This window comes from Sander lucioperca, chromosome 19 (genome assembly GCF_008315115.2).
Source record: "Sander lucioperca isolate FBNREF2018 chromosome 19, SLUC_FBN_1.2, whole genome shotgun sequence".
Classification (NCBI taxonomy): Eukaryota; Metazoa; Chordata; class Actinopteri; order Perciformes; family Percidae; genus Sander; species Sander lucioperca.
Genome location: NC_050191.1, coordinates 3588041 through 3602085, shown reverse-complemented (window position 1 = coordinate 3602085; position 14045 = coordinate 3588041). Strand labels below are relative to the sequence as shown.

Genomic DNA, 14045 nt, shown 5'->3' with positions numbered 1-14045 from the left:
ATGAGCTTAGGTCTCCCAAACCACGTGTCAGAGCCGCAGTTCCTGCAAAGTAACAGAGCCAAAGCCACTCGAAACGTAAAGACAATCAATAGAAGATGTCAGTAATTAAAACTGTAGGCTTTACCTCACAGATCTTCTCTACTTCCTAAAATCTGATCCCTCTCAGATGTAAAGTTAAGACCGATAATGTAATATTGTTTCAGTCATTTTTTTCCAAGCAAAAATGCCAAACATTAGATGATTCCAGATTCTTTAAAATGTGAGGGTTTGATGATTTTCTTCCTCGTAAATGTTCGTTGAATGCATATCTTTGGGTTTTGAACCATCAGTCGGAAAAATTACTAATCTAATGTATTACCTTGGATTCATTACTTTCTGAAGTTTTATCGAAAAAAAAAGACCCATTTAATCAAGAAAACAATCATCACAATAATCAATAATGAAAATATATTAGTTAGTTGCAGCCCTGCAGACACAGCTTTCAGAATGAACAGCTTCTACTCGTTTCATCCTTCATCATGTGGCACATAGAGCTCGAACTTTTGTTTTATCTTTTTGTGATGATCAATAAATAGTTTGCTTTAGTGTTGCAGCCCCATCCCTCTGGAACACCCCCCCCCCCCTGCCGGTATCTGAAATGCTACATCCCTGGACATTTTAAAAAAAACCCTCCTGAAACACCACCTGTTCACCACAGCCTACAACCTCCTTTAGCTTAGCCACAGTGATTCTGTAATGTGTCCTTGGGTTTCTTGAAAGGCACTATAAATAAAAGTTATTGTTATTATTACTAATTTTTGGGTTTAAAGATGCTTAAAGGTCCAATGTGTAGGGATTTCTCCCATCTAGCGTTGAGATCATATATCGCAATCAACTCTCTTGCACCACGCAGTTCAAAGTACGTATTACAGCTACGGTAGCCTTCACGCTTCAAAAAGCCGGTCTCTTGCTCTTTTCAATATCGACATATTCTAGACCAAACAGTTAATTGATTAGTTGGAAAAACCATCACGAGGTTAATCAACACAGGGTACCCGCGGGGTCTTAAAAGCATTGAAAATGTCTTAATTTTGATAATCTCAAATTAAGGCCTTAAAAGCCTTGAATTTGTTATACAAAGTCTTGGATTTCGTTACAAAGGTCTTTTTTTGCCTTTCCTAGGATTAAGTTCATACCATAACAAAAGTAACTGTTATTAATGTAGGCTAATTAAAAACTGACCAGAGCCCGTCGCTGGACGCACCGGAGGACCGAGACACAAAGTAAACACGCCTCTCTGACCGGTACTGGGGGGATAGCGGTTAAACTGAGCGGAGGATGTGCGGAATGTGTCGGTGTTTTCGGAGCCTGGCTGGCCGCTCGGCGCCTTCAGACAAAGCTCAAGCTAACAGGCTAACGGCTTATTAGCTAGCCAACTAACAACTGCAAAGATTGGATCTGTGAGCGCATTAATCTGCTCGGTGTGCGTCTTATAACAAACAGAGCGAGCAGCCGTCGGACTCTAACATCTGTTGATCCGTGCAGGACTTCAGTGTGAGCGGACTGTTTAGAGTCAATGTGACCAGCAAGTAAGGTTAACGGTTATCTGTTACTGTAGCAGAGCTGCAAGTAAACGCTGAACTGAGCTGTGTGTTTTCAGTGTTAAACACTGCTGCAGGTATTCATGCACGACTGTTGTTGGTGATTTACAGAGGTGGAAGACTTACTCAGATTATGTATTGCAGTAAAAGTAGAAAAAAACTGTGTTGTAGAGTTACAAATTACTTGTCAGTTACAAGTCCTGCATTCAACATCTCCCTTAAGTTAAAGTACAAAAGTATTATCAAAATATACTTAAGTACCAAAAGTAAAAGTGCTCATTATGCAGTGTAATAATTTTATTTTATTGGATTATATTATATTCCAATACATTATATTAAATATGACAATGATAATTTAAATAAAATGTTTTATTTAATTCAAGTAGCTTACTTGTACATCATTATTTTCTAGGGTTGAAAAATGTATACAGATTTTACATTTTTCCCTCATACTTCTGTCGTAATGGGTACGAAGTTGGCATTGAATTTAATTTGAAATGGTATTAAAAAGGTCTTAAAAAAAGCCTTGAATTTAAGTTGGAGGATCCTGGGGGTACCCTGCAACAATCATAACAACCGCAAATAATAGAAAATGAAAGCTTTTTCTGATAGACATATCTGATCACTTTACTTCCAACATGATTTGAAAGTTGACCTGAAACACGTTTGAACTGTAAGGTATCATGTTTTTTGTTTTTTTTTACAGTGCAGTCTGTCGACAGGTGGAAAGCCAGTTTGACTGCAGATGTTTTTATTGGCTTTGAGCGTCACAACGCCTCAAACATCCTGGCTGCCTCAGGCGAGCCAGCGTGTTCACACTGTCAGCTGACTGACAGAATAAATTATAGATCTGTGAAGATGGGAAAAGAATCTGATCAGCTGCAGCTATTATTGTTTATTTTAGTTTTTTTTTTTTTTTTTATTAGGACAATGTTATATTAATCAACATTTCTGTAAATTTACCAGTGTTAGCCATTTTCAACTGTAGTCCTAGTTACCCAGCATGCATGTCTTTATGGTGGGAGGAAACTGGAGCACCGGGAGGAAAGCCACGCAAACACGGTGAGAACATGCAAACGCCACACAGGAAGTCCCTGCCCTGCCCGGAGCGGGGATCAAACTCTGCAGTGCCAACTTGATGTGAGGCAGAAGTGCTAACCACTGAGCCACCGTGCCGCCCAGTTAATAAAAAAGTTTAAAGAATTGTTATAAAAAAACTCCTACGAAAGTTAGGACGTATGCACACATATTGATAAAGTATTGGTTATGTTTAAAACGTATAATGTTGTTTTCACAGAACTACGGTGTGGAGAAGGACAACCTGAAGACTCTGGTGGGGAAGATGAGAGCGGCCCACCACAACCTGAACAGCTCGGTGTCGCAGCGCAGGAAAAACCCCGCCTACCACTGCAAAATCTCCCATCAGCCCTCCAACGAGTTCCTGACCGCCGTGGTCGAGCTGATCGGAGCCGCCAAGAGTCTGCTGGCCTGGCTGGACAGGTAGACAAACATCCAGGGTTTTCCCTGCCAGCATAAAACTCAGTATGTAACATACTGAGGGTTTGGAACCATTGTTTCTGGTTCAGTAGGCGTGTAAAGACCTACACGCCAGAGGCGTGACGAATACACGACACAAAAATGCAAAATAATCGCCTGTGAATATTTCACGCTAAAACTATTCATACCGGCAGCGATGCAAGTTTGAATATTTTTTGCCAGCTCATCTACCATGTCGGTGCGACAGTTTGAAGACCTTCTGGGGACGCTATGGTTCGGACAGCAGCCTCTGTTTTGCTGTATTGTGATTCTCATAAGTAAACAACTGGACTTGATTGGTCGATGTCTTTATTCGCGGTGCGAAAGCTGCGAAAGATCGACCTCCTTTGGAAAAAAATGACGTTGCTTTATCGCCACTGTGTGAAAGTTCTCATGACAAAATCAACAGTTCTAAAAAATATATTGACTTGCGAATTAATCACGCGGAAAAGAACGCCCCAAGGTGTGAATAGACCTTAGGAGAAATACAAAAAAAGTGTCCCACAAAGTCTCTCACACACAGGTACTGTATCAGTACGGGTCCTTGTTTGCTGTTGAGATGTCTGTCAGCTGTCAGTGCGCCTCGCCGTCTGCTGTTTGACTCCTTCAGCTTTTTCTCAGCTTGTATCAGCTTGAAGAACATTCCTGCTCACTGCAGCTGTTGCACAGTTTAACACCGACAAGTTTCTGCACTGACGCCCAAAACACACCTGACATCTGTCGTGTGTCAAATCACGCACACGCCAACACCTTGAGCTGGTGTTGAATCTGAGTCTAGTATCCAATACAGAACATTAAAATCTCATTTTTTAGCAAACTACAGTATCGAATAATACATTTAAGATTCGGTTGAGGTGCGTAATCACCTTTTGGTTGTAGGCACAAAGTCGAATTCGGGGTTGGGGTCCTCCCATAAGAAAATGTTTAGTTTTTCACCAAAATAAAAGCAATTTCCCCGTACATTTTGTGTCCCTTTATGGTAGTTTTGCGTCTCTTTTTCACATCATTTTGGACCATTATTATCACCATAGCTGTGTCTGAAATGTTGGAAAAGCTCGACAAAACTTGGTAAAGAAGTCAAACTACAATCATTAGATCTGAGAAAAGTCGTTTAGTTCATATTGATGTAATTGATTTTACGTTCATTCGGCTTAGGTGGTGCCTAAAACGGCTTGGGTGCTGGCCTTAAGCCTTATTAGTAGGGGTGCATAATATATCGACTCAATATCGTTATCGCGATATCACATTGCGCAATATTATGTGTCGCGATAAGTATGCAATATTTAGTTTATTTTGTGGAGCGCTGCGTCCCATCCGTTGGCTGTGTGACATAGTTGTGTTTGATTTAGAGCTTGAAACGCTGTAATGATCATGTTTGATTGGCCAGTTACCGTGCCACTTAGACATGTTGGTGCACGTCAGCGCACGGGTCCACTACGTGACCAACCCTATGGAGCGTACCACGTGTGTACATATTTCGAGAGAGTGACAGTGTAAGTGAAGAAATAGACAACAAAACGGAACGAATCAGAGAAGAGAAAGAAAAGTTGTGTCCTGTTCTCTTTATTTATGTATTTTATACTGTCCAACCAGTAAAACATGTCCTGTTCTGTAGACATGGTCCTTATTTATTCATTCATGTTGTACCAGTCCAGTATGACCGTCAGTTGAAATAAACCTTGTGTTGTATTTGTTATGAATCTATTCTGATGCGTTTTCCCTGTAATTCCCTGTAATAACTGTAATTTTACATATGTTTCAAAATATCAAAATTAATATCGATATCGCAGTATTCATAATCGATATCGCAATATCACATTTTGTCAATATTGTGCAACCCTACTTATTATGCAAGGGAAAACCCTGCTATCAGAACCCGACCCGACAGACCCCTGGCAGTATCGGCATCGGCTCATGGTTTCACTCCAGATCGCCTCGCTGTAACTAAAGTTATATTCTGTGTTTCCAGGACTCCGCTGACGAGCGCCAACGACTTCACCTCCACCAAAAGCAGAATCATCCAGCTGTGTCTGGAGCTCACCTCCACCGTGCAGAAGGTCAGTGAGGCTCAAACATCCCTCGGCTGGGGTTCTGACTAGGGCTGCAGCCAACCATTATTTTCAAAATTGATTAATCTGCCGATTATTTTCTCGATTAATTGCTCGGTCTATGAAATGTCAAAAAATAGTGAGGAATGTCCATCTGAGGCGATGTCTTTATATATGTCTTGTTCTCTTCAAGATATTCAGTTTAATGCAGTCTTGCATTGCCAGACCCTCCTCCACAGCGCTGCGAAGGAAGGTCTGGCTAGTCCACACAGCATTCCCGGATGGGAGAAAAATGTGCTCTGGTTTATTGCCATTTCTTTAAACCAATCACAATCGTCTTGGGTGGCGCTGAGCACCGGGCGGAGCCACGGTGCCGCTGCAAAATAGCCTCGGGAAGGAACTTGTTTTAGTGGAACGTGTACGTTGAAAAGTTGTTTTAGATTGGACAGATAGTCTAGCTAGCTGTCTGGATTTACCCTGCAGAGATCTGAGGAGCAGTTAACCATAGTCCTCACAAATCCACCGGAGTTTAAAATTACAACACAGAGGAAGGTGGCGGACATCCAGCGGAATTTCCAGCTGCACCGGAGCCAATCCCGTAAGTGGAACGTCAAGGATATAGACTAAGTTTAATGTAATATAAAACTGAGGAAAGCAGGAAAATCTCCATATTTTAAGAAGCTGAAAACAGCATTTTCTGTAATTTTTGCATCAAGAATTACTTTAACAATTAATCGATTCACAGATTAGTTTGAGATTATTTAGCTATCGGTCAACTAATTGATTAGTCGCCTAATCCTTGCAGCTCTAGTTCAGACTTTTTCATCGACATCTTTGACTGTTAAAAAAAAGTCTCTGATGTTTTCTGTGTGAAGCCTCTCGTGTTGAAGCGACGTCAGAGACAGAAAGGTCTTGACTTCTCATGTTGTGACCCCGGGGACTGTGTATTTTTTTAGGCTTTGATGATGATGATGATTAAGAACCAGATAAATTCTGTTTATATGTACAAAGTCCTTTTGATGGTGATTCTCTTTCAGATATCAGTGTTACCAAAACAAGCCAGAGACCGAGACAGTTTTTACATTTTGATGTTTTGTTCCTCATCATTTCTGATTGAACACAACAGTGTTTATGAGACGTTCTTTTAGAGCTGATCAATTAGAAAGAAAAAAAATCATGATTATTTTTGGTCGGCAGCGATCTTACTTAATAAAACACACACACAACATTATGGAAAGGATCCCTACAGAGATAGACCTTTTAAAACCTCTTTGAGACCTTTCTGATTAACCAGAAACAGCTCTGAAGTCGCTAGCGTTAAACCCACTAGACTCCATTTAAAAAAGCAATACTTTTAGCGTGTATAGAGCCAACATATTTTCACATGTAAATTGGTATATTATGTGTTTATTTCAACCAAAACTAGAGTTGTGATGGTTGGAAAAGTGGAAAGACGACCCAAAACGGCTTTTCAGTTTTATTTTTGTTTCTGTCAACTTTGAATGAAGTATATTTTACGATGCTAAAATGACTGTTTATTTACATGGAGTCTGGTGGGTTTAGCGAATGCAATTTCGCGGAAGTTTTTATGTTTAAAAAAAGGATCTTACTCTTTAACAGAAAGGTCGCCCTCCTTAGAAATCCTTTCCATAATGTTGTCAGACACTTAGAATATTAATCTGAGTCTGTCAGCGGCAAAACAAGCACTTTTGTGAAGGTAAATACAAGCTGCACAATTGTCCTATTAACTTACATTGTAGCTTGTTTCGCCGCTGCCGACTGCAGCGATCTCTCTTAATACTGGACCAATGTCAAAGATTGTTGTTCCCATCAGTCACTTAGACACAAAAACATAGGAAAAAAGTTGAAAAAAACGGTAGTTACCCTTGTACTGTGAAACAGTTAAACCAATCAACAGTGAAATTTCCCTTTAATACTTTTCCCGTTTAACTGTTTTGTTATTCATTCAGAACACAGGACAAAACAAGAGTTTATCAGCAAAACTTAATGTGAAAAAAAAATATAAATATCTCAATTATTCTTTTAATCATTAGCAGTAGAAATCGTAATTAAAATTTTGATTAATTGCAGAGCTCTATGTTCATCTGGCGGAGAAGTGGGACTATTTCATTTGGTTTAAAATACTTTTTACAGTTTTTATGAAGAAAAAAAAAAAAAACTTCTATTCTTCAAATCCTATTTTCTTTTTAAAAATAATATATTGACAATAAAATAATTTAGCCGACATTTGGAAAGTAGTTTTTTTTTTTTTTTAGGATTCACAGTTGAAGTTGGATATTTTTTGCAGCGTGTCACCTCCCTACACATGACAGCAGAGAGTTTTGTGGCGTTGCTGCACTCTCATTCAATCATCCTGTCAGCCCGTTTGCAGGGAGCTGTTATTTCCCCGACCGCAGGAGGAATCCTCAGTGTCTCTGGGAGGCGTTCGCCGTCCCTCCCTCTGGTTTCACTCTCCTGTAGGCTGTCATTTCTCAAATATTTGTCTTCCCCGTTGATTCCTTTCTTTTCTTTACCCTCTCTGTTTACCCACACTGACAGTTCTTCACACAGACAGACTTCTGAAATGGAAAGCTGTATCATTTGATATGACGTGCTTGATAAGTTCTACTTTTGTATATCTTGCTGAACATTTATTTTCACACAGTTTGTTTCTGGTTAGTGTGTGTCTGTAGATTGGATGCAATGTAGTACATATCTGCAATACAAAAAGCCTGAATTGTTATGCTTTTTCATGCAGAATGACTTATTTCCAAGAAACAATAAGCATAAGTATTAAAGTGGTGCTTTTGCATGATTCTTTGAGGAAAAACATGAATTTGATTTAACAAATTAAAAAGAAAATAAGTTTAACAAATCCCATGAAATACAGAAACTAACAATGCAATACTTTCTGACTTTAATGTTCTCATTATTCTCTTTAATCTTTAATTTAATGAGTCGACTAATAGGTAGTGTTGGTCTTTATTTGACAAAGACTTCTTCAGTAGATTAATAATTTTTTTTGTTTTTTTCATGCTGAATGACTTATTTACAGAAAACTTATTTACAGAGAAACTCAGTTTTACAGACCTCTCTCTTTCCTTCTCTGTTTTATCCGCCAGTAAATCTCCCGTTGGATGACTCGCTTCAGAATGGTTGAAAAACGGCAACTTTCCCTCTTAGTGTTATGTTCACCGCAGCGCCATAGCAACAATAAATAACACTGGCTCTAGCGGTTTGCTGCTTCCTGTTTGGTGCTGGAGGGAGCGCACCCATTGGTTGCTGATGATGTTCACCTGATTTAACTGCACTACCAAGTAGGGCTGAAACGATTCCTCGAGTAACTCGAATAATTCGATTACTAAAAATCCTCGATGCAAAACGATTTGCCTCGAAGCTTTGTTTAATTAATGTCACCAACGTTGTATCGCTGACGGTGTTTCCGCACGGAGGATTATTACTGTCGCACACCTGTCTGACGCTGCTTGCGACACATGCCATAAAGACTGATTACAAAATGAAGAAAGAGCGTAAATAGTGAGGGGCTAAGAGAAGAGACAGGCTGGAGAAAACAACAAAGTGTCCAAAGTTTGGAATTAGTTCAAACGTAATTAAAACGAAAACTCTGTACAGTGTGTCTACTGCAAAATGGAACTAGCTTACCACAATAATAGCACGACGTCAGTGCTTCAGCATCTCAACAGAAAACATTGAGTCTAACTTAATCATCCATTCCTCGAAGCAGACCCGACAAAAGGAAATCAGAGTCGTATGGACGACGAAACTACACCAAACACAACAACTACCAAAGACACCATCAAAGACAAGAAAATACGTTGTGGTCACCCCAACTTGATCTAAAGAGCCGGCTTGTTGACTATCCCTTCGGAAAAACAGCTGATTGTTGCGCACCACTCTCTCTCACCCTCTCTCTCTTCACGGAGAAACAGTTGATCAACAATCAAACTCATGATTTCATTCTGTTTTTGATTTTGTCTGCGACAGTGGAATCGCTTGAAAAGCCAGTTAGTGTAAGGTTGGCATTCGTCGACTAAGAATGTCTTTAATCGAGGACAGGCCTAAAGGCTGGTATTACTTAATATGTTTGCTATTATCAGCAAATCTCATGAAAAGACAGAAACTAACGATACATCTCTCAATACTGTCTGACTTTAATGTTCCGAGTATTCCCTTTACCCTTTAAAATATCTTTTGTTTCCAGTCCCTGTTTCTATTCTACATGTTCCTTGTTTTTCACTAAAGCTACAGAATATACAAAGTTTTATATTGAGTACAATCTTCAAACCTGCACCCAGTTTGTCCCCGTTATTTGACTGACACAGCATCAAAGATACATCTCTGGCGATCTTTCAAGTAACCCAACATTGTCTACGTACATGTATGAAGGCATATTTAGAACCATCTGGATTTTTCAACAATTGCAGGGCCTCTCCTCAGTTTACTTGTCATGAGGAGTTTGTGAAAACAGTTGTATGATGTCTCCTGCAGCTCTGAAAGGAGCTTTTTCAAAAAAATATATATCCCACATCAAGCCAGAACATGTGTGACTTCTGCATTCCATCTTTTTTTGAGAGTCTTGGGAACTGGCAACTTGGGAAACAACAAACATATTTTTTCTATCATGCAGCAGATGGAATAATATTTTATCCAAATGGTAAGAAGAGTCTTTGAGAAAAGACCATGTTGTTAAGTGATGTTTTAGCTCTGTTACTTGAAGATAATGATAATGAAAAAGTCTGATATTTTGTTCAGGTACACTTCTGTCAATAACCGCACATGTATTCGTTCTTCTTTATTTGACTTTATGTTGACTCAGATCTAAAGTCAACTTCTGTTAGTTTGAAAAGTCTGAGGCAGCTTTTGTTTGAAATGAGGAAACCATTCTTGTGACTTTCTTATCTGTATCTTGTCTTATCCAATCCCTCTTCAAAATAAAAGCACACAGTTAGAGGCAAGATCTAGAAATACATCACATCATTACTATATTACTACAAATTAAAATCAACTTTATTTATAAAGCACCTTTCATGTAAGCATGCAGCCCAAAGTGCTTCACAGAACAAAATAATGAAAACACAGATGAAAAGAAACAAAACCGAAGATAAAAAAATGAGTAACAATAAACAAAAATTAAATAAAAATTACAACAAAAAGACAATACATGTTAAAAAATAATAATAAAAAAAAAATTAAATAACGATATAAAGACGCCCAAGAACATTTTATTCTTCGTGAGCATATGAACTGAAACCAGTGGCTTGAAATAGGAGTCACCTTATTTCATATGCAGAATTTCTCACATATCTCGATGTAAATGCAGATTTTGGTTTAGGATTTTTTTAAGTGTGAGTTTTTTTTGCAGCGTGACGTCCGTCACTCAGTGTGTCTATCTCTTTAATTGCAGGACTGCACTGTTTATGAGATCGAGGAGAAGATTATGGAAGTGGTGAGTACCGCTTCTCCTTTTTCTTCTGGTTTGGATGTTTAGAGATGCTGATTGGAAACACACACACACACAGTCAGTGAACACACGTTTCCTTTTCCTGTCTTGTTCTGAGCGTCCGGTGGTGTTCACTGTGTATGTGTGAATCTGCAGGTTTGTTTATTCAGCTCAGGATCCACTTCCTGTCTTAGATAACACTTCCTGTTGGTGGCCTTCGCCCTGCTGTTCCCAGAGTACTGAATCAGCCGATGTTAAATCACTTTCCCTCCTCGCCACCTTCTTATGTGACCTCGTGACTTCTGACTCTCCTCGGATAAGATCTCCAGTTTTACTTTAGTTGCAGAAATCTAAATTTAGTGTCTGTGTACTGTAATTATTGAATGTTGACGCTTTTGACGTTTTTTCAACATTTTATTTTTACACTTTTGATGCTTTCAAAGTTTGACCTTTTTTTGTGGACATTTTTGTTTACATTTTCAACGATTTGATGGGGGAACTGTTACGCTGTTATGCTTTTTTGACGTATATATATACAGGGCATGAAATTGGCACCCGCCCACCCGCCAAATGCGGGTAACTTTTGTGATTGGCGGGTGAAACTGTCAATCTACGTGCCACATTGGCGGGTAGCCAATGAGAATTGAGTGATTCAGACTCGTAACTATCGGTAAGCAGGGTACGCGGTTGCTTACGGGCCTGGTCCAATCAGGGGCCCGCATCACTAGAAGACATTGATTGACAGCCGGGGCCCCCTATCGCATTTTCATTACTCACACAATCCCAGCATCCCACGTGCAGCCACTGACCAAGCGGAAGTGAGAACGGGTCAAATTAATTTCCTAGTTTCTGATATGAAGACTAGACGTGTATGTGACTCGAACATCTCACATTTACCAACAAAACATACAGCGAAAGACCGTGCAAAACATTTCAGACCGTCCTGCCAACATGTAGACATTTTAACATCAATGTACGCTGGAACAATTTTATACTCTAAAGTCAGCGCTGCTGTTTCAAATTGTCGGCTGCAGCGGGCGGGACTGCTCCGTTTCCCCCGCGACTGACGCGCACACACAATCACATACACAGACACACAAACACACGCACGCACAGACACACACACAAACGCACACGGTGGATGCAGGAAAAAACACAGATGAGACGTACAGGATGACCTAAATTGAGGACAGCTACGTTATTGTAAGTGCAATGATAAGTTAAAGTCCAATAAGTACTTTATCAAACCATATGAATGTGTGTCCCAGGCCAGGATAGGAAATTAACTAACAATGTAAAGATTAACAAGCCACTGACAATGACAGATATGTTCATATTTGATTCATCCAATAAATTATTTTGTGTCTTAAATCCACCAGCCTTTTTCATATTTTACCAACATTTGCAGCATCCTGAGCCTTTTTGGTAAAGTTCCTAGAAAATCTCAGCCTAGAGTAATTAATTAATAGTAATAAGTATTATTCTCCCCAAAACAAGTTTCCTTTTTATTTATTTTTTTATTTTTAAGAACTATACAAAAAAACATTCATGTGTTATGGTGCGCATTCACCAGTGTTTGGTTGTTGTTGTGGTGTGCGTAGGCTACTCCTGATTTTGTCAGTCATCTCATCTCTTATATGCAGTGGCATAACGAGCCAACACCGGGCCCCTATGCAGGATTATCAAGGCGGGCTACCATCAATAGGACAGGACAGGATCATAGAGTCACAGCCATTCCTGTTTTTCACCTTTATGACGCAAAAAAAAAGTGGCTGGTAAAAAGTCCCTGTGGCAGGTGGATTTAAAAATCCACCTGCCACAGTGGCTGGTGGTCAAAAAAGTTAACTTCATGCCCTGTATATATATATATATATATATATATATATATATATATATATATATATATATATATAGTGGCATTTAAAATTGACTTCGGACAAGTAGAATTTTATTTTTATTTTTTTTTTACAACGGGACAAGCGGAAAAAAACCTTAGCGTTGAACCCTGCTTATGTTATTACAATTTGGCATATCTAAACAAAATTAACAATGACCATCAGCAGTCATACCCCTTAGGATCTTAGCTAATGTTAGCAGTTTATTGCGGTTAAATGAAGAAACCGCAATTATGTTGAAAAAAAATGACAACTAGACAATTATGTAATAATTGTTACAGGCCTACTGAGGCCCCATCAAGGCTGAAGTCCTCTTTCAAATGAAATGACAAGGTGAACGCAAAACGTGGGTCTTTTTAAAGAGAACTATATGCAACAACACCCATCATAAAAAGGGGATTGGACTCGGATCAGGAGAAGTAAAAAAAAAAACATAGGTCTGTTAAAGTGCTCATATTATGCTCATTTTAAGGTTCATAATTGTATTTAGAGGTTGTACCAGAATAGGTTTGCATGGTTTAATTTTCAAAAAACACCATCTTTTTGTTGTACTGCACATTGATGCAGCTCCTCTTTTCACCCTGTGTTCAGGTCTCTGTTTTAGCTACAGAGTGAGGCATCGCACTTCTGTTCCATCTTTGTTGGGAGTCGCACATGCTCAGTAGCTAGGTAAGGACTACTAGCCAGTCAGAAGCAGAGTATGAGGGCGTGCCCTGACAGTACCTAGGTAAGGACTACTAGCCAGTCAGAAGCAGAGTATGAGGGCGTGCCCTGACAGTACCTAGGTAAGGACTACTAGCCAGTCAGAAGCAGAGTATGAGGGCGTGCCCTGACAGTACCTAGGTAAGGACTACTAGCCAGTCAGAAGCAGAGTATGAGGGCGTGCCATGCTAGCAGCTAGATGAGCATTATAACGTGTGTTCCAAAGTGACCACGTTTGTCTCTGAAGTAAAGGCTGGACTACAATAGAGCTGTTTGGAGCAGTTTGTGAACAGCGTTTTCTGTTGGAGATGGTAAGTCCCTTTGGGGTGGACTTTGGGCTTTTTCACTTTGTAAACCTATAACATGCACAAAAAAGATATATAACACAGTAAAGGAAAGGGAAAAAGCCAAAAAGCATAATATGAGCACTTTAAGTAATCCATCCATGCACACTTGAAGATATATTCTTGTGCAGTACGAGCGGGAAAATGAATGTACTTTGCTGCTTTTGGCCCTGTGAACAGTGAGAGGTGCTTTAATATGTTGTGTGATGTTGGTAGACAAATATTAAAATCCAACTTTTAATATTTTTCCTGTCCAGGGAGAACTGTGTATCTCCCGATGTGTTGATGTTGAATGTTTGTGATGAACTGAAGGATGAAATGTTCCTCTATGTGTTGAGATCCTCCTACTTCTTTAGCTAAATAAAGTATTTTTATCTGTAGCTCTGTGAAAGGTTTTTGGGTCAGTTTGTTTGTCCAGGTGACGAGGAGGGAAACGCTGCAGAGAGAGATAAAGTAGCAGGTGCCCTGAGAACAAAACA

General features: G+C 39.4%; 1 protein-coding gene across 2 annotated transcripts in view; it reads left to right on the top strand.

Moving 5' to 3' along the window:
- The window catches only part of LOC116055837 (connector enhancer of kinase suppressor of ras 3-like), a 59424-nt gene that overhangs the window by 30550 nt on the left and 14829 nt on the right, over window positions 1-14045 (top strand). For both annotated transcript variants that reach the window (XM_031307878.2, XM_035995028.1), the window contains exons 3-5: window positions 2878-3080; window positions 5086-5173; window positions 10590-10631. In XM_031307878.2, coding sequence (XP_031163738.1) covers window positions 2878-3080; window positions 5086-5173; window positions 10590-10631 — 333 coding nt within the window. The remainder of the gene's footprint in view (window positions 1-2877; window positions 3081-5085; window positions 5174-10589; window positions 10632-14045) is intronic.